At 35.6% G+C, this 20,048-nt stretch overlaps 1 protein-coding gene across 3 annotated transcripts in view; it reads right to left on the bottom strand.

The window, feature by feature from the left end:
• The window catches only part of LOC149532965 (uncharacterized), a 157,335-nt gene that overhangs the window by 60,565 nt on the left and 76,722 nt on the right, over nt 1–20,048 (bottom strand). For all 3 annotated transcript variants that reach the window (XM_089804803.1, XM_089804801.1, XM_089804802.1), the window contains exon 3: nt 19,103–19,259. In XM_089804803.1, coding sequence (XP_089660929.1) covers nt 19,103–19,259 — 157 coding nt within the window. The remainder of the gene's footprint in view (nt 1–19,102; nt 19,260–20,048) is intronic.

The raw sequence follows: 20,048 nt of genomic DNA, 5'->3' as shown, positions 1-20,048 counted from the left end.
GTCAGCTCGACCAAGAGCAAATCGAGCTAACTCAATCAAAAGAACAAACTGCAACTTGGTAAAAGAACAAATCGAGTCAACTTGATCAAAGAAGGGACCAAGCTAACATGAAATGTTAGCCGCCAACTTTAGCACGATGACCCACCACAAAGAAAACAGCGCATTGAAGGTCTCTCTGATCAAATATCTGCAATGGGTTGAATGGAGGCGAAAATAGCCAACAGTAACCTCAGTCATGAATTGCTCAAACTAAGTTGAAGTCACATCAAGCAATGTTGTAGAAGGAATAGTGGTAGCAAGAATTGACAAAGAGTTAAGTATCAAAAACACTCAATCATAATGATCTCCCCCTATTTCCAATCCAGGTGCAACTGAAGACATGGGCAACGCTGGAGTGATGGTCACAGAATCTTCAACAAATGGATGCTCTACACAGAATGAATACATAGCCATGCCCAAGGGTGAATCATGAGATTCATCTGATACTAGTGTTGAATCTAGAAGAGAAGTTGCAGTAAGAACCTAAAGAGGACATGAACCCAGTTGTGAAGTCTCCTATGATCTTCTTGCTTCATCATCACTCAAGTCAACTTGAATTGATGGAGCTTCAATCCCTTTTACCTCAAGTTCTCTTGATCCTTTCCTCCTTTGATAGATAGTTTGGGCAAACTCTAAACAAGAGGTTCAAATGTAGATGATGATGTACCATCTTTACGTTTACCCTTTATTTCAAATCTCAAACTAATCGGACTAGTAGGATCAAAATCTTTGTCGGGCTTTATTTTAATGCATTTGAGACCCCTTCTTTTAATTTAAGTGTTAATATTAGCAAGAATAGACTAGAATCTATCCCAAATTGAAGTACTTTCCTTATATGACCAAGTAGGAGGAAGAATAGGTAACTTCTCCACATTGTGCTAAAAATATTCTGGATCTAAGATTTGATCATCTTCAAATCCAGGAGGGATTGATGCCAAACTGAAATCCACAATCTACTTCACAGTTAACCGAGTATAGCCCATTTGCCACATATCAACCTCAGTTTTGTTGATGTCAATTTTGTACCACTACATAACATATAGCAATTGAATACTTGATATGGATATCAAACACTCAATTCCTCTCTTGAAAAGTTAATACTCATTAAGACATGAGAAAAACTCCAATGTTCCTTACACCTGTGGCTACTAACTCAGTTATATCGATGTGATTTGTTGGTAATTACGTAGGCAGCCTTACATTGTTCATTCAAGGATAACTTGGACTTTGGAATGATGGTGATGATTTTGTATGAGTGCCAAATGATATTGATGGTGGTGATGATGGAGGGTCTAGCGCCAAATAATGTTGATTGCGCGAGGAGGCAATAATGCTCTAATGACTTTTACCTTCCTAACTTTTTTAGAATGAGATCCGACTACTCGACTAATTGTTATTTTACTCCTATTCCTATGAATGGAAAGATTAGCAAACGGATGAAGATCGAATCTGATGAAAGCTAATCAGCGGCTCTACCTCCATAGATGCAATGATTCAAGGGAAAAGGACTAGTTTATCACACAAGGCTTCCTAACAAACCGCTAGGATGCTAGTGGCCTAGTTATAGATCCCTATCAAACATCCACTAATATCACCATGCAATTATCCATCTACTCTTACTCTTACTTAACAACTTCTTGAAATGAAATCTACTTTAACAACTTCAAAGGAAATCTAATTCTAACTATTGCAGGTAGAAACCATGCAAGTCACAACAATGATAAAGAGAAGCAATTTTAGTATTATCTTAGCAACAACTTTCTTCAACCGTTTACAAATGAGAGCAAATGGCCTTATATAGAGGCCAAACTTACAGCCAATGGTAGAGACTAAGCGGCAAAACCAACGATCCAAATTGGATCCTAGAAACCTTAATTAGGGTTGCTACCCCATCGGCCAATGAGAAAGTGCCACCTCATCAATGGACCAACAAAAAAAAAGGAAAAGTCACAACCAATGAGAAGGCACAAAAATGGTAGCCAATCAAAATCAAACACCTATCCTACCCAAGAAGGAGAAATTGCCACTTGGGCTTACATCAAATGATCTTCTAATATAGTTCTACCCCTCTCTTTCATTTTTTTAGCCAAAGCAATAAACTTGGCTAGCTTGTCGCTGACTTCCTTCATGGAAGGGCAAAATGTATATTTCATCTTGAGCTCAGCTGAATTCATCATGTTGCTCGCTGCTTGCAGTGTTTTCCCATAATCCTTCTCATATTCTTTCGTGTATCCGATAAAGGCATTGAGGGAGGCAACGGTGCCCAAATGTTTCTTCTTGATGGCAACCTTCCCCAACTCATCCAATCTTGATCCAAATTTTGTCTCATTGACGTCCCCTTCTCTGATATCTTCAAAATCAAGTGCAGCCCCAACATCGCTCATCATGGTTGAAATGGAAGTGTCAACGCTTGGGTTGTGCTATGCAATCTCATTCCATATCTCTTCAAGTACTATCAATCTAATAGTCAAGACAACAAACCAAGACTCCACCGCACTCATTCCTCCTTCATCCACCAACTTGGTTCTTTCCAAATATTTTTCCGGTAGCTTGATAAATGCCTGTAGCCTAGAAATGGCCAAGTTCTTGACTGGAAGGAAATCCTTCCACTCACCTTCAAATGTTTTGAATTTATCTCTAATAGCCACTAATGACCTGAATGTCGAGATAAAGGAAGGCAAGAAATTTCGCCCATCTTGGATTGTATCGTGGATCTAATCCTTGACTTCGTGCAACTAAGCCAATATCTCTTCTGTGTTGCTTCCACTATCTTGAGGAAGGGCTACCTAGTGCAACTGTTGGATAGGTTTGCAATCTCTCCAATACCTGTTTTTGGCCTCCAACTTCACAATCTTTTCGTTTGCCTTCCATAACCTTTCTCTGATTGAAACCATGCATTCCTAGATCTCCTCACATTCCATCTCATTCGTGATTCTTCCCAAGTTATGCTCAACTATCTCATATTCCTGAGCTACAATCTCATCCAATGCCTTGCTCACTATTGGTATAGCAATCTGAACTTTTCAATGACCGTCATCATCACTCCTGATTACCTTTGCCACCATTTTTGCAATTTGTTTTTGGTTCTCGCTATTACCCTTTTCCACTAATCCTTGGATATCTTCAATTGCTTGGACAGTCACCACCTCACTTCTTGGCATAGGCATTTGCCCTAAACATAGCGGTGCAGTGCATCTCCCCAAATCTGGATTCGGTTCGACTAGCAAAGGATCACCAATGGCCTCGGGCACCTGGCTTATTTCCTCAATATCAATTGGCCTATCCTCTTCATCACTAGTGACTGTCACATCATCTCCATGTTGTTTCTTCAAGAGAGGAAAGTACTCGATGCTGTCACTATAACCACTTGACTATGAATCAGAGCTCACCTCTACCGCAGCCCCTTGTCCACTTGTATTATCCTCTTGGCTTCTAGCCTCAATTATGCTCTCCCTTGATGGTGCTGCATTTCGTTTCTTTGTTGGGGTTCCTGATGTTCTTTTCTTTTCTCAACCTCCAAACCTCTCTTCTTGCTCTTAACTATTCTTCGTTGCTGGCTACTGCCCCCACATTTCTGTCTGATTGACTCCGCAGGACTTTCCTTCGGTTTCATCTTCTCATAAGGTATACCTTCTGACTTTGTAGTTTCCTTAACTTCCCATTGTACCATGACTCGATGTGCAGATAAACTGTCCTTGTAACTGCCTCTAAGGAAGGATCCTGATGATCATCCCAATCCACTAGACTCAACTCCGTTCCATCCAATGTATCATAATCTTTTCTTAGCACATTTTCATCATCTTCTAGTTGATCGGGAATATCAAGGCCTCTCCAGCTGATTGTCCTCATCATGTTCACTGACAATCTTGAGAAAGCTAGCTCTCTCACATGAAAGTCATCCTGTGCATTTGCCCAGAAATCCTCTATAGTAGGAACATGTTTGAATGTATTTCCATGAGATGCTTTGATGAGACCATTAGGATCAAATCCTTGTCTTACTCTATACCATCCTAGATGAGACCATTCTAATTCTTTCTCTGCAACTGCAAAGGCGATAGGATTGGGGCAACTATCATTGCCAATTCCAAATGAGAAGGTAATCCCTGTCTCACCTTTAAGTTTCATCATTTTGTCATAATGCTTAAGTTGCCTAGCCAACTCCATCAAAACTACCTTATTGGGTGGGTACCTTGGAAGTCTCTTGGGACAAACTACACTTCCTACTACTCTAATATATGTGAATTGCGGAAATTGGATGAACCAACTCCTATACTTCTTTTCTTTCTACTTCCAATGAGAGCCTCTTAGCAGGTATCCCTTGCAAATTCTTACCGTCTTCATGGCAAAGGCGTCATAAAACATTTTATAATCTTTGGTGTTGTGCAAATGAAGTTGATAGCACTCATGCACCAAACATTGCCCCAGCCCATTGCCAATTACTCCTAAGGCCTTAAGTCCAGGATTTTCATATAGTCTCACAATCAAATAGAAAAGATAGGACCCCATATAGAATTGCTTTTGATTTTGCATTGTCCTAAGTTGCAACTTTAAATTCTTCGTTATAATCCTAGCCCAATCAAATCTTCTCTTTCCATTTTCAATTTCATCAATAAATAAGTATATCCAGTTTTTGAATTGTATACCTTGAGCTACGCCCATGATTCGGCTGAGAAGCACAATGAGATCGCTATACTCTGATTTGAAATCTGACTTGGTGAACCTTGATGACTAGATGACTCCCTTCTTGCCTTCATGTAACCAATTCTGCTTCAAATGAATGAAGTAAATTATCCTAAAATAACTTAGCCGCCTGATCCATCATTACCATTGTCATGCTTTTATACTGAGGAATATTAAATGCCTCTTCGACCACTTGTCCCCCGATGTTGGCTAACACTCTTTTCCCTTCATCAAAAATGATGGACTAAGTAACAATATCAAATTGGGATGCACACTCCATTACCAATTCCAAACAAGGCAACGTAGGAGGGAAAGCCACCGTGTGTACAATTCCGCTCTTGTAGATCTTCTTTGTCATGGGAGATTGTCCTTCCTTCAATTTGTCCTTTAACTGTATCATGTTCACTATACTAATATTGGTATCACTTATTCACCTTACTTTCAAGAAAAAGGTGGCCTTAGGCATCATGTCTTCCTTGTCTTTTTTGGTATTCGTTATCTTTGGATTCTTGCTTGCACTAACATCTGCCATCCTAAACACTTATTTCTGCCCCTTCATTCTAAATGATACGGACACTTATCAATCTCCAACCTTCTTTCTATCGATGGAATCTAACTTATTTCTGCCTCTCCAAGTCCTATCTCTACACTTATCAACTTCAACTTTCAACCTAAGAGTGGGACTACCACTTATTTCTGCCTCTTCATTACCTTAGGATGGACTACACTTATATCTCCCAACTTCAAACCTAGCATGGTCTAGCTTATTTCTACCTCTCCAAGTATCCTATCATGAAATCTACACTTATCTCTCCAAACATCAACCTATCAAATGATGAAGTGGTGGATGATGAATGCAAGAAGAATATAAGGGAAACAAACCAAGCAAGAACAAGGAATAGAATCCGTCTTTAAACCAATCTTCACCTCTAAAATGAATAGAATTTTACCTTAAATCTGTCTTTACCAATAACCAGACCCTCTTTAAATTCGGATCAGATCTCAGATATTTCAAGCCTCCTTGCAAATAATGATGCCCTAGCAAAAAATCAAAATTTTGACTTCCTTGGAATTGCCCACATTTGCAAAATTAAACCCTTGGATCACATTGCCTCTTCACCAAGCAAAATCACATAAATCTGGAAGTAGAAATCGCAGCCTTTAGAAAGAAAATCAAACCAAAAAAAAAAATCATCTAAGCTGGAGAAAATTCAGATCTGCTCCAAAATCTGACCTAGGGCAGAAATTTGCCCAAGATAGAAGAAAAAATGCCGCCAAGCAAGGATAAAATCTGCCCAAAAATTGCCTAAATCTGCAAGTTGCTCCTCTAGAAGAAAATCGCTCACCAAAGGAGGAGGAGGCAGAAGGAATGAGGAAACAAGAGGGGGGAAGCCCCCTCTTATACCAAATTTTCTTGTCTCTCCAAGTGGGCCGACTTGTCCTAGAGGAGAGCAAAATTAAATTAACTCCTTTATTAATGGCCCAGATTTAAATGCCATGTTAAAATTACTTAACTCATAGTGAAATTAGCCCACTTAATTGCTAAAATTGATCAAAAATTGCAAAATAGAAACAAAGTTAGCCTAGGAGATACCAAACTTTTCATTTAACAATGTTTTGGCAATTAAAATTTCATTAAAATCGAATTTAGCAAGTTAAAATTCATTTTCAATTCCAATTTACCAACTTCTTTCAACATTAAAAATCTCCTAAGCAATATTTCAACCAATTTAATGAGATTATGCAATTTAATCCACTTTCAATTTTGCAATGCAATTTTAATTTTTTAACCAAAATAAATCATTTTTCTAGAATTTAAAATCGATTTTCCAATTTCAATTTCATTATCAAAAATTTCTTTTTCACCAAAAAAATTAAAGATTTTAATGACTAAATCTAACAAATTCATTTTGAAAATGTTCAAGCTTATACAATTATTTCAAATTTTCAAAATCCGTCTATATCTAAAATTTGCAATTTTATCCTACCGAATGTTGTTCTAACCATCGAAAAAAATGTTGCTTTTGAAATTTGTTTGGCCTAAGGATAAAATTACATGTTCCAAAAAATCAAGCTTCACACCGGGTGAAAAATAAATCCAACCACATCCCTCCTGGCCCAAAGGCGTCCAAGTTGTAAAATTTTCAAATTGAAAACTTTTGGACAACTCCGAAAACTTGCTAAGGCAACCAAAAAAAAGGGGTCCCCAAAATTTTGGGGCGATGATGTGAAAACCTCACAACAAGTTCGTACATCAATGCAAAGATCTTCCAGACAATGTGTTGGTTCCCAAAACCATAGATGGGAAATCCAAGAGCCTGCCACTTTTCCGATAGGACTTCACAATCAATTCTAGCCAACGAACGGGAATACTTCTCAATTCCCCTGCACTTCAGACTTTGCTACACTTAGGCGGTTAGACCTTCTCCTCGAACCTGATTACTTGGTTCAGAGCTTTTCTAAAGCGAATTTAAACTTCTGGAGTTCTTCGGCTGGCAAGGTCCTCGAACTCAATTAAAATGAAAACTGGATGTTGGATAATGGTTGAATGTTTTGTATAATTGAATAATAATTAATTTGATGCTTGTAGGAAGAAAGTTATAAATTTTTTGACTTCAATAATAAAAAGACTAGTGCCTCTGTTCCTCCGGAAAATAGAGTCAACTTCAGTGAATTTTCATGTATTTCATAAAATTCTTATGCACTTATACTGCCAACAATTAAATAATCAAGACGCGACAGATCAAATATATACGCAATCTTAAATTAGTCCAGATTGAACTTTAACTCCTCTAATAGAGAGACAAACTAGACACAAGTACGGAAATGATTTAATATTTCACAATATCTGCAATGATCAAATTTAAAATGCTAATTGACCATGTCCACTTATTCTGGCATTTAAATTGTATATAGAATTTCAAAAAGTAATTACAAAGGACGATTCATCTGCAATTTAAATCTCTACACCTTTAATAATAAACAAAGAACATTTTATTTTATTATTAAAATAAAATAATAGAATTTATATTACAAAGTCATATTGTAGCCCTTATTCCTCCGTACAAGTAGATATAAAATACTCCTTGTTGAATATATATGTTCGAATATTGTTTTTTTATCTCTCCCAATATTTCTTCTTTATTTATACTTGGATAATGGAAAAAGACATCACCATTCAGACTTAGGAGTCATGCCTTTCTATCCACCAATAAACATAATAGTTTATAACACTCCACAATATTATAATCAAGATTATTTTCATTGTGGACTATCAATTATGTTGCTCTGATTGTTAATATGTTTATTTTAACTCATAACCGTGACTCATGCCTTATTTCTTCCTTGAAATCACATCGGCACACGCCCTTTACTGGCCATCTAACAAGGTTGAGCCTCTTAGTAATCAACCAGTCATCATTGACAAACTTGGTACAATAAACAATATCCTCATTCCACTGCTCCATAGCCTTTTCTCTTGTAATGTTTGTAACAACTGGAGTGTGAGGAACATGAAAAATACAATTAATAGTCTCAGGGTTGAGACTAATGATAGTATTGGCATCCTGATCTCTGATGGTTCAAGAAGGTGCATCAAAGTGTTTCGCCATGCAAGAATGAATTTCGGCTCATGTACTGCCAAGGGGGAAGTAGACAAGAAATTAATATGATTCTGTTTGATCCATGTCATATTCTCGGTAACTTCAGCATCAACTCTTGTCAGGAAATCTTCAATGTTCATTTGAGATATATCAGTATCTTGCGCTTCATTATAGTAGGAAGTTACTAGTGACACTAGAATGGAATTATGATACTTCATCTTCTTTTTGTCTTTTCCCTTTGCTGGAGTAGGTTCTCTTGACATTGCAACAAAATGTACACCTACACAACTGTGACATGGAAATCCCATAATATGAGAACATCTTCATGCAAAGGATCCATAACAAGATTTTGAGTGTGAAAACACGGATTTTAAACAAGGTATGGATAGGGAAAATGAATGGAATGACTAAGGATAGAAAATGAACAATTGGTTCAAGCTCAGAATGACTAAAATATGAGTGAAATAGCCAAAAACAAGTTTTTTGGAGTGAATTGCATATGCGACCAGCAAACTTGAAATTAAGTGAGCAAGGGGCAAAATGAATAACACATTGAGCATCTCATGTTTTAACAAGTGCAAAATGGGAAACTCTATCTGGTAAGCATGTAGAAGAAACTTCAACCATAGGGCAGCCATATGGAAGTACACAAAATGCGTAATGGTGGGGTTTTAACTTGCATTTGCATATAAGGGAAAAATGTACTTGTCTTTCTTTTAAGAATAGGATTTTACACCTAACTGCATATGCAAGATAGATGAAACCTTGCATATGCAACTTGGAGAAGAAGACAGAAGATAGAAGGAGCAACGTCATATACACAAAAGAGATGCAAATCTGAAAATGGAAATGACAAAGATTTGCAAGAACTTCCAAAAGAAATATTTACAAATGCCTTAGAAAAATACCTCAACTCCACCAAGAATGAGAAAGGCAAATCTTAATCCAAAACTTTAAGTAAACCTGACATCAAATAATCCAAGAGATTTAGGATTTTAAATTTGTACAAGTCAAAGACTTAATGAGATTTCAAAATCTACACAACATAGTTCGAATTTGGACATGTGGAGATGGTTAGAGAAATGTAATGCCCAAAATGTGGAACAAACTTTGACCTAGCAACTCGAAATGCAAAGACACATAAAAACGGCATCTAGGGTAAGATTAACTTGCAAAATTATGAAGAACAAGCTTGGAATTAAAAACCCTTATCTTAGAAAGCCTTTTGAAGAGATTTAATACAAAACAGCTTGAAATGCAAGGTATTTTGATGGAGATCAAGCCCAAAACGGGTTGTTTTTGCCCAAATGCATATACAAAAACATATGTGAATCCTTCTAAAATTGCCTTCCAAGTCTTATTGAAAAAACGCAGACTTAAAAACACCTTTTAGAAAGGTATTAGTATGTCACAAAATGCATGCATTTCTTCATAAAATCACCGCCTAGGAAGATTAAGCATTCTTAAGCCAAAAACGGGCTCTAAGGAAGTTATAACATGTGCTCTTTCTTGGAAAATCACCACTTCTAGCCTTATAAAGTTAAACACATTATTTGAAGGCAAATACATGTGTTTTAAAACATGTAATGGCAAAGAAAATCGCCAACCAAAAGTTTTTTAATGATACCTTCATTGGACGCATTTTTGGAAGTAATGAACATGTTTTAAAAACACATGTAATGGGATAAGAAATCGCCACCCATAAGTTTTAAACTGATGAAATAGTGCATAACGCACTTTTTAGATGCATTGTCATATTTCAAAAACATGCTTTAGAGGAAAAAATTGCCACTTTCCTTTTGATAGAGAAATGTAAGTCAAAAACGCATTTCTCAAAGGCATTTACATGTGTTTAAAACATATGTAGTTGGCTTTAAATTCGCCACTTTTAATTTGGGCTAAAAGGAAACAATATTTTTTAATCAAAAACATATGTATTTGGGTCCAAAATCAGCACTTTGGCTTAATATGAGTAAAGAACTCACTTAAATATTACATTTACATTTAAATGAGTTTAAAAAACCCACTTTAAATGGTGATTTAAAAATACATATGCATATGATTATTGAAAATGAACTTCAAATACAATAACATATGTGATCGATTTAAAAAGCACACTTTTAATGATGCTAGGACTTAAAATTTATTGGGAGTGGATTTTCATTAAGTGTTTTGCATGTGGATATATGCAATATGAAATAAAACTTCCACTCTATACACTTAGGTTGTCTCATGTAATTATAGTCTTAAAATTCCACTCGATACACTTAATAAAGTAACATGAAAAATAGTCTTAAAATAGGCTATTTTCATAAAACATAAAAAACTATGGTCAAATCAACTCAAAATGAGTTGAAATTTTAAAATGGACCACAAAATCCCCTATAAATATCAAATATAATTTTACTGTGCAATTGCCAATAAAATGCCTGCTTTTATGAGGCTTTTAATCAAATATGCAGTTAACCTGAAAAACCCCACTTTTTCCCCTCTAACTTGAGCTATACAACTTTGATTTTGACCTAAGATATATCAAATTGAGTAGAATTCCAAGGGTTGTTCACCTAAGGTAAAATAAGACCAAAACTATTTACAACATAAAGAAAAACAAAGAAAAGACACGAAAGTTTTCCAAAAATCAAGTGTTTTTATTGTAAGAAGGAAGACTCTTACCAACAAACAATTGGGGATAATCACAACGAAAAACCTTCAAAAGAACACATAGACAAGACTACACAAAGAAAAATTCAAAGATAATCAATTGTTTTCATGATGCCTCATCATTGCATTGCAACAAAGAGGATGTGCCTATGAATCCATGAGAAAATTGTGTAGGGTTACCTCAATTTTGTAATGTTAAAATTGAGGACAACAATAAGTAAGAAGGGTAAACAACGAATCTATCCAAGTCTTAGAAGTGCTCAACATAAAACACCATCTTAAGGCAAAGACCCTTGTGGAGTTAACCAAAGTAGTGTGGATGAACTATTTGTAAATGTCAATTTTGATACACTTGTTTAGCTCCTTCCTAGACAAGAGGCAGTGAGGGGCAGCAAGAGAATACTAGAAGGGAGGGATATGATCCATCTCAATCCCTATGGACCCAAGAAGGGTAGAGGGTTCAAGGTACTAACCACAGACCCAACTTGAAGAAACAGAAGCAACAATAGAATCACAGGAAAGGAAGGTAAGGTAGGAGTATTTGTGGTGCCCCTCATGAGAGTCAACAAAACCTTGAAGGCAATGCAAGAACCAAACAAGATCAAAGATAGCCCCAAGCCTAAGCGGATGAGTCCCAAAATCTACAAGAATAATATTATGGGAATGGGATTGCTTGCACTTGATGATGCACCAAAGAAGAAAAATTTGAACCTAGTCAACAGAAGCCCAATCAAGCTCCAATAAGGAAGTTCCCCAAACCACAAAGCCATTAAGAATAATAGGTTTGATCAAAGAATCCATGAGGGTCAATTTGGACGTGTTGTGCTAGGAGTGGTATAGGAAGCATTGTTTGTCAAGAACAACCAAAGACCCATACCCCTTGTTGATGTGTGGCTAGAAGGTACACCTCAAGCCAAAATGGGGACTAGAGAACTTAACCGCAAATATGTGTAAGAAGAGATATCAACCTCCACCCCTCTAAAGGAGAAATGCATGTAAGAAGTCTTGAGATGGTTGAAAACCATCACCTTAGTTTTCCCTAAATTAACCATCAACTATCTTAAATCACAAAAGGCAGCAAGATCATCAAGTTGTCTCTATAAACCCTCCAGAGAGGAGGCCAAAATAACATCATCAGCAACAAGAAGAATAGAAATCAATGTCTAGTGAAGTAGGCAACTGTCCTCGGCATGTGGGTGCTCTAGAAGCAACCCCTCTAGCTCGTAAATATAGATACCAAATGAAGTAGAGGACAAAGTAAAGCCCTACTTAACAACAATGGTGCTCTTGATGAAATCAGATAATCCCATTGGGGTCCTAAGACGACCCAAAACTCTCTCATAAAGTATCCTGATAGTTGTAAGGTGAATCTAAAAAATATCAATGCCGTGAAATCTTTGAAACAGGGTTATCCTTGGAATAGAGTCAAAACCATTTTGGTGAATAATACAAGAAATAATGTGCAACTCTTCTGTGTTTGTTGTAATCATCCATTGTAGGGATTATAAGGAAATACAAGGGGAAGAAATTGTTATGAGGTCCTCTTCTAAGTGCATCACCTCATAGTGGTGTAACCTTTTATGTGACATTATTATTGTGTAACATTTATGTGAAGAATACACATAATAATGTGTAACTCTTATATGTTTGATGTAATCAATCGTGGTAGGGATAATAAGGGAATACAAGGGGAAGAAGGTCCTCTTCTGACTATGCCATCTCATGGCGGTGATAGATTGTCCCATGATACCAAGGGGGTCTACGGAATGCCTCGACCTTGGGCTTAGAAGGAAAGGATGCTCCAGACACCATATTGTAGTTTCCATAAACCCATACCTTGGTTGACCATTATCTTAAGGAATTGCTATCATAAGAAGGATAAGAGTGGGAAGGGAAGAGGGGAGTAGCTATGGGATTCTTCACTAGGTACTACTGAAGTGAGTTGTATGCTACTACAACATACAGAATCAAATACTTAGTTTTCCACAACAAAACACCAAATCTCCCACTCTCTCTTGAATAAGGATGCTCATATGCTAAACCATGTACATAAGTTGTGTGAACAAATGAGGCAACCTCAAGGTTCCTTCTTATTGTGGATTTTCACTAAATTACAATGACGTGATATGTTGGGTATTACAAATATGCTTACACTATTCATTCAATGGATTTGAACTGTTTCCAACCAAACAAACTGCAATGGAAAAGAGTTCAAACATTCTAATCTAATCCTGGAATGAGAGAAACTATGGGTGTCTTTGTGACTCTACTATACTCTAGCCATAAACATCAACCAAGCTAGTGCAATCTCCTAAGGTAAATGTGAGATGTTCAAACAATTACCATTTCATTAACACCATCCAAATATGCATCCACAATCACTTTCATTCAACAAAACACTACTTCTAAACAACATGAATAAAATCCTAATCTAAGTGAGGAAATGTAGAAAAAAAATAGAATACTTCAACACGATACATATAGTTCACCATGAAGACCAACAAAGAATTAAGAACAATTTGGTAGTATCATAGCAACAATTGCTACAAGTCTCTCCTTTTACAAATAAGAGAAGTGGGGTTATATAGGAGCCCCAATTACAATGAATGACCAAGATCAATTTGAAACCAATGGCCTGGATTAACTCAAAGAAAACCCTAATTGAGGTTGCTACAAACATTAGATATATAGCCAATGATAATGACGAACCACTTTGTCAGCAAATGAGAAAATTCAAAAGTAGGAGAGCCAATAGGAAGATGTTTAGTCATCCAAAAACTCATTTGTATGAATATGTATGCCTCTTTCTCTTGCAAATTTTATTTTACTTTCCACTTCCTTGACCTTCAGAGTTCTTCATTGTTCTTGGAATTTTTTCTCCTAGATGTCTAGACCTTGTGGTAACTCAATTATTTTGCACTTGGACTTTCATCGTTTGGAATTCCTTGTCTTTATTTCCATGGTGATCCTCCTGATTTGTTGGAATCGGTTTCCTCGCTTGTGAATCTTGTCCTCTATCCTCTTAGAGTGGTGAAGTTTTTCTGTTCCATTGTTTAGGATATCCTTGATAACTTTATAACTCACCTCCTTTGCTCAGAATCCTTTAGCCTTGACGCCTCATAAGGAAACATTAGAGTCCCTAACAACTTGTCCTTAATTAAATTTTGTTATGATCTTTAAGGAAAATCGATGTGACTAGGGAAATGTTCATTTCACTATAAGATAGTCCTTATACTTCAAGCATTTAATCGAGTGAATAGTTGTCTTGCATAGGGACACATAAGTTCAAAGACTCCTTTAAAGTCCAAACTTACCCATGTTCCTACATGATGAAGGTTTGATCTTGTATCCTCTAAGTCACCTTTTTGAATGTATCAAGTCCTTTATTCCTTCTTGAGATGTTATCCATGTCATAATTGCATTGTTGAACCCTTCTTATCTCCTCACCTGCATCCAAGTTTTAGGTTAGTCCTCCTTTATTGCCATCTTTTGGCCTTGGGCTTGAACTTGTCTTCCACCTTCCTTTTTTTCACTTCCTTGCAACTATCCCTACCTTTGATCTGGACATGATTCCTAGTAGAAAGCTCGAAGTTAGTATCTTGTATTGGATAATAAAAGGGTCTGATTTCTGATATCTAAACCTTTGATTTTTTATGCTCAAATCCAATTCCAAGAATTGAAAATTTTATACTCATGGCTGCAAATGAAACTTCGAATTAAGGACAATGTGATAATGAACAAATTAACCCCCAATTGCCTTAATCTTATAAAGAAAATCAAAATCTTTGAAGCCATTAAGTTAAACGAAATTCTGAAGATAAAGTATGAAAGCTAAGTCTAAAGAATTAGTCTACACACTAAGTCTACAACAATATAAAATCAAAATTCAAGATCTTGCAAACCAGACTTTTAGATGACCAAAATTTAACTTCAAAATGGAAATATTAGACCTTGTCATAAAAGTATACATTCTGATTCCCTGAGGACTTCCTGTAATAAGTATTGAATCAGTCCTAACATAATGTTAAATGAACTTCAATTCATGATCCAAGGTTACAGCATGAGTTATAAATCAGATTATGGGCCAAGCATGATAAACAAATCATACCTTACCACCATAAGAAATTTTGATTTCTGAGGACAATTTTGCCCTCCAAACTTGATGTATTTCGTGCAAGGACAACCCCTTAACACTCAGCATCAAACTTTGATTGATTGGACAAGTTTGTGAATTTATTATGGTTTTTCCAAAAGTCACCCCTGTTATGAAGTTTCAGATTTAAGCCTGAGGACAATGGCACAATCAGACTTATAAGCCATTAAAACCAAGTCCTAGATGACTAGCTTAGACTTCAAAATGTAAGTAACAGATTTTATCATTAAAACATTAACTCTGCTATTCTGAAGATAGCCCTATAACAAGTCTGAAAACGTCATAAATCTATCCAATCTTCATGACAAATGCACCGCACCATTGTCCATGAGTTTTAACAAGAGAATGAAGGCATCTTATGAATTAATCATGGAAACAAACCCCTATTGCCATGAGAGATAATTCTGAATTACTGAGGACATGTTTTGAAACGCAACTTTCCTTGATGAGTTTGCCCTCTAAACTCAGTGATTTGGTACAAGATTAATCCCTTAACACTGAGCAATGAAGTCTGGTTTGATTGAACTTGGGAATTTTCTCTAATTTTTTGAAGAAAAACAACCCTTTCGATAAAATTTCAGACTTCAGTCGTAAAATTAATGCACTTCCACCCCTTGGTTGCTTTGATTTGGTCTTGAAATCTTGTATTCATCTTTCAAATAACCTGCAACCAATTCTGATGTGACTTGGTGTGTGGGAAAATTTATTGAAAAAAATTGTGAAAATCAACCCCTAGAGGAAAATTTTCAGACTTCAGTCTGAAAAATACTTGTATTTCTCATCAATTCACCCTCTGGATTCTTTCTTTGGAACCAAGGGAATTTTGATTTTTGTTTCAGCACCCTTGCAATCTGACTTCCTTGTTTACCTCCACCTCCTTGCAGGGTTCAAACTTCAGCTCTCTTTCGTTGGACAATTTAATTATCAGCTCTTCACTTATTTCTATTAGACTAAAATCTCTCTAATTTTTTCTCTCTTCAGGAGATTTATTTCTATTTCTAATGGTCGATCCACATCTATGTTTCCATATTCTCTCTCTCTTCAATATGGAAACTCTCTTTTTGTTTCTCTTCAAAATGTTTCTATTTCTTTCTCTTTTTTCATAATAAACACATTCTTGTGTATACTTGTATATATAGATCATTTATGATTTTTATTTAATAACACAACCATTATTTTACTATAATATGGTATCAGAACTATTTTTTCAAAAAATATTAATTTTATTATTGAAATTTACTGAGTTATATTTTGAATTGGTTTTGAAAATCTTTAATTTCTTCATAAAAAATTTCTCATAAGATTTTCGACATCTTTTGCCTAGGTGTTAAAAAAAAAATCTTTCCAGAAATTTGTTTTTTCTAACTTGGCTAGTGTTTTTGCATCTCAAAATCGATGCCATTTCTGCATTTTTGTTTGATCTTGCATCTCAGATTGACATCTTCTTCTTTTTTGCCTCTTTTTGGTCAAAGGTACTTGTTCCTCAATTGTGTTCACCATTTTTTGCAGAAATATACCCTGCAAGTAGTAGCCATTTTAGTGGCTCGATTTGGGTTTTTTTAGTATTCTTTTTCTGCCTCCAAAGGCTGTTTGAGTCTCTTGCAGATTTTGTTGGGGCTCCTTCTCAAAACCAGTGGCCATTTCTGTAAAACAAAAAATTTACGTAACTTATTTTTACTGGTTTTGGGCTTGAATTTCTACACAGATGCTCAATTTTTTGGCATTTCAATCTGTTTAAGGTGGTTTTCTTCTAATCTCTTTGCTTGTTATAGAAAAATTCTTGTGTATACTTGTATATATAGATCATTTATGATCTTTTTTAAAAACACATTCATTATTTTACCATAATACTTTCTTTTACCATCTTTGACTCTTGGAGCAGATCCCCTCTTTGCTCTGAATTTTTTATTGTTGTTGAAAACTCTTTTAAAGAGGATTTTGGTTGAAATCTAACCCACACAGCCAGTGTGGGATTAAAACAAAATAGCACCTTGAAACTTGTGAATGAGATCATTTAAGTCCCCTTTATAATTTCATTTTATTTCATCAAGAAGGAAATCGATGAGCTTAGCGACTCCATAATCATTCAAAATTTTCTTATTCCCATTCAAATAATCTTCCTTCTTCATAGAGGGGAGAATTGACCCTCATAGGAATAATATAATCTCAACACCTAACATTTTCACTTAACAAAAATGACCCTTAAAGGGAAAACGACCCTACTTTGGACTTAAGAAAATTCATGTTCATGTGGATAAAGGAAAATTCTTCTTCCATCACAATTTTCTTGACTTTGGACCTCAAATATTTTGTTAAGTGTTGGATAGTGGAAAAATCATCTTTATCAGGTCAAAGGGGAAAATCCACATCCATCTAAACAAGGTAGTTCCCTTAAAAATTTCAAAGTCCAACGGAAAATTGATGTGCATCTGGACTCTTCACTTTGTTCCTTGTCTTGATATCTAGAAAGGGAAATTCATCCCTTAGCTCGACAAATTGGTCCAACACTTAGTTTTTTAAATGCAAGTCTCCTCAAGTGGGTAAATTCTATTTCCATCCGGGTTTTCATGATTTTCTAAGGAGAAATTGTATTTTGATTAGGACAAAGTGCAATTTTGGAGGGGAAATTCTATTTCCATCAAGAATATGTGCATTTTTATAAGGGAATTGATATTCATAAGGATTTTTGCATTTTAAGTATGGAAAATCATTTTTTACAAGGATTTTAGGGCTCTTATGCATAAAATATGCCTTCATAATGTATTTTGGATTATTTAACTAGCCAAAATATTAATGCACATAGGAATTTTATCTCCATACGTTGCAACTTGACCAAGTGGAATTAAATCTGGACACTACTATCTTCATTTGCAACATGACAACTTGATCTATTGACCACTCATTAACATTTTGAGCTCTGAAATGTCATCTCAGCTGCCAAAAACCTAACAACTATGAGTGAAAAGAGCGAGTCCCCATTTGCATTGGGGCAATGGTGTGAAAACCTCACAAAAAGTGCACCCCTTCATATGGATGGCTAAGGGCAACATTATGGCCAAACGAGATGACATCCACTCTTGGGCCCAAGGTAGAGGATTGTTTAAGGCACCCTAATATGCACTTATATGCCCCTTATCCAAGTTCTCCTATAGTTGAGCTCTATCAATTAATTACATATATCTTGAAATTAAATTAATGTCCCTATGCCTAGTAGGAAAGATCTATGATTTCAATATCTCTAAAAAGGAAGATCTATTTTGTGGATTATGTTTCAATGATTTCCTAGTATGTTCGAAGATCTCAACCAGGTACATGGATGTTATTGATTCTGTTTTATTTCTTTTTCTATTTGGAATTTTTGATTTAGGGAGAAACTAAGGGAATTTGCAAAAGGGGGCACTACAATTGGGATTGGAAGAGGGGAATGGCTATGGGATTCCTCGTTAGGTATACCCCCTCATATGGATTCCAAAGCCACATGATGTCTGATAGGGATGACATTCGTTCTTGGGCCTAGGGTAGAGGATTTTTTAGGCACCCTAATATGCCCCTTTCACTAGCTCTCGTATGGTTGAATTATATCAATCTTATGATTAAATTATTGTCCCTCACCCTAGTGGGAAAGATCTATGCTTTTAATTTCTCTAATAAGGAAGATCTATTTTGTGGATCATATTTCAATGATTTCCTAACATGTTGCAAGATCTCAACCAGGTAGAAAGATGTTACTAATTCTACTCTATTTCTTGTTGAATTTGGAATTTGTGATTTAGGGGCAAAGCTTGGTCATTTACAAAAGGGGACATTCCATTTAATCAGCATCATTAGACTTTTGTAAATTAGTTAAAAAACATAGCTTAGTCATCAGTACCCATCACAAGAAAAGGAAACAATAACATGAGAGAGGACATATCTAAGCATATCAATGAGATCTAAAAATGTTTAATACAGGCTACAAGAATTCCACCTGGTTGCAAAAATCTGACCAATGGATGGGTTTATCACAAGGCTTCTTAGCTTTCGCTTGTGTTGACTAGAAACATAGCTTGGGTGAAAAAATTGCATAGTAGATGCAGTTTTACTACTGCATACTTCTGAAATCAAATCAACAAGCTCTCTATCACCTGTACAATCAAAGAACAATATTTTTAGATTAAAACAAGAACTCCGAAAAAATTGACTTGTAATCTATTTCAGTTGCCTTATCATTATTTTAAAAAATATATATAAAACAAGCTTCCAAACTCATTGTGAATTGAAACATTTTAATACACACATCTAACCAAGTCAAAAGACAAAAAATGTTAAAACAAATAAGGAGAAGGTTTTAAAGGGTATAAAAAGGGTTATCACAATAATCCTGTCACAATAATTGACAAAGAAAGAAAATTTACAAGAGCTAGTTCAAATAAAATACTAAAAATTGTCCATAGCCATGAGATTCCAAATACCTACGAACAAATATTCCAATCAATATAGTAATAAAGCATTTAGCAAATAGACAACAATTACAAAATCTAGCAGCATGCAGCATGTCATTATAGACAGATATTGAGCATTGATATTGTAAATCGATCTTGTTGTAGTTATATTAAATAGAGGAGATGATAACTCTTTACATGGATTTACAAAGATGAAGTTTCTAAAAGAAGCAATTGTGAACTAAAGACAGAAATAGAAACTACCTAATAAACTAAAGACTAAGTAAGATGGCCATTAAAGAAACATTACAATATTTTAATACCCTCCCATAAAGGGCATTGTCTTATGGTCACAAAATCTACAAAATATTTTGTTGTTGTTGAGACCCTCCTTGGATTTGCAGAATGTCAATGACCAAGAGTAGCCAAACTTTGTCCATAAAAGAATTAGGGGGCTTTCTTCAGGAAGCTTTGCAAAAAGAGACAAGAGGT

This window comes from Cupressus sempervirens, chromosome 10 (genome assembly GCF_028749045.1).
Source record: "Cupressus sempervirens isolate cs-2001-9-10 chromosome 10, ASM2874904v1, whole genome shotgun sequence".
NCBI lineage: Eukaryota > Viridiplantae > Streptophyta > Pinopsida > Cupressales > Cupressaceae > Cupressus > Cupressus sempervirens.
Note: the sequence above shows the minus strand (reverse complement) of the source record. Positions and strands in the feature narration are given on the sequence as shown.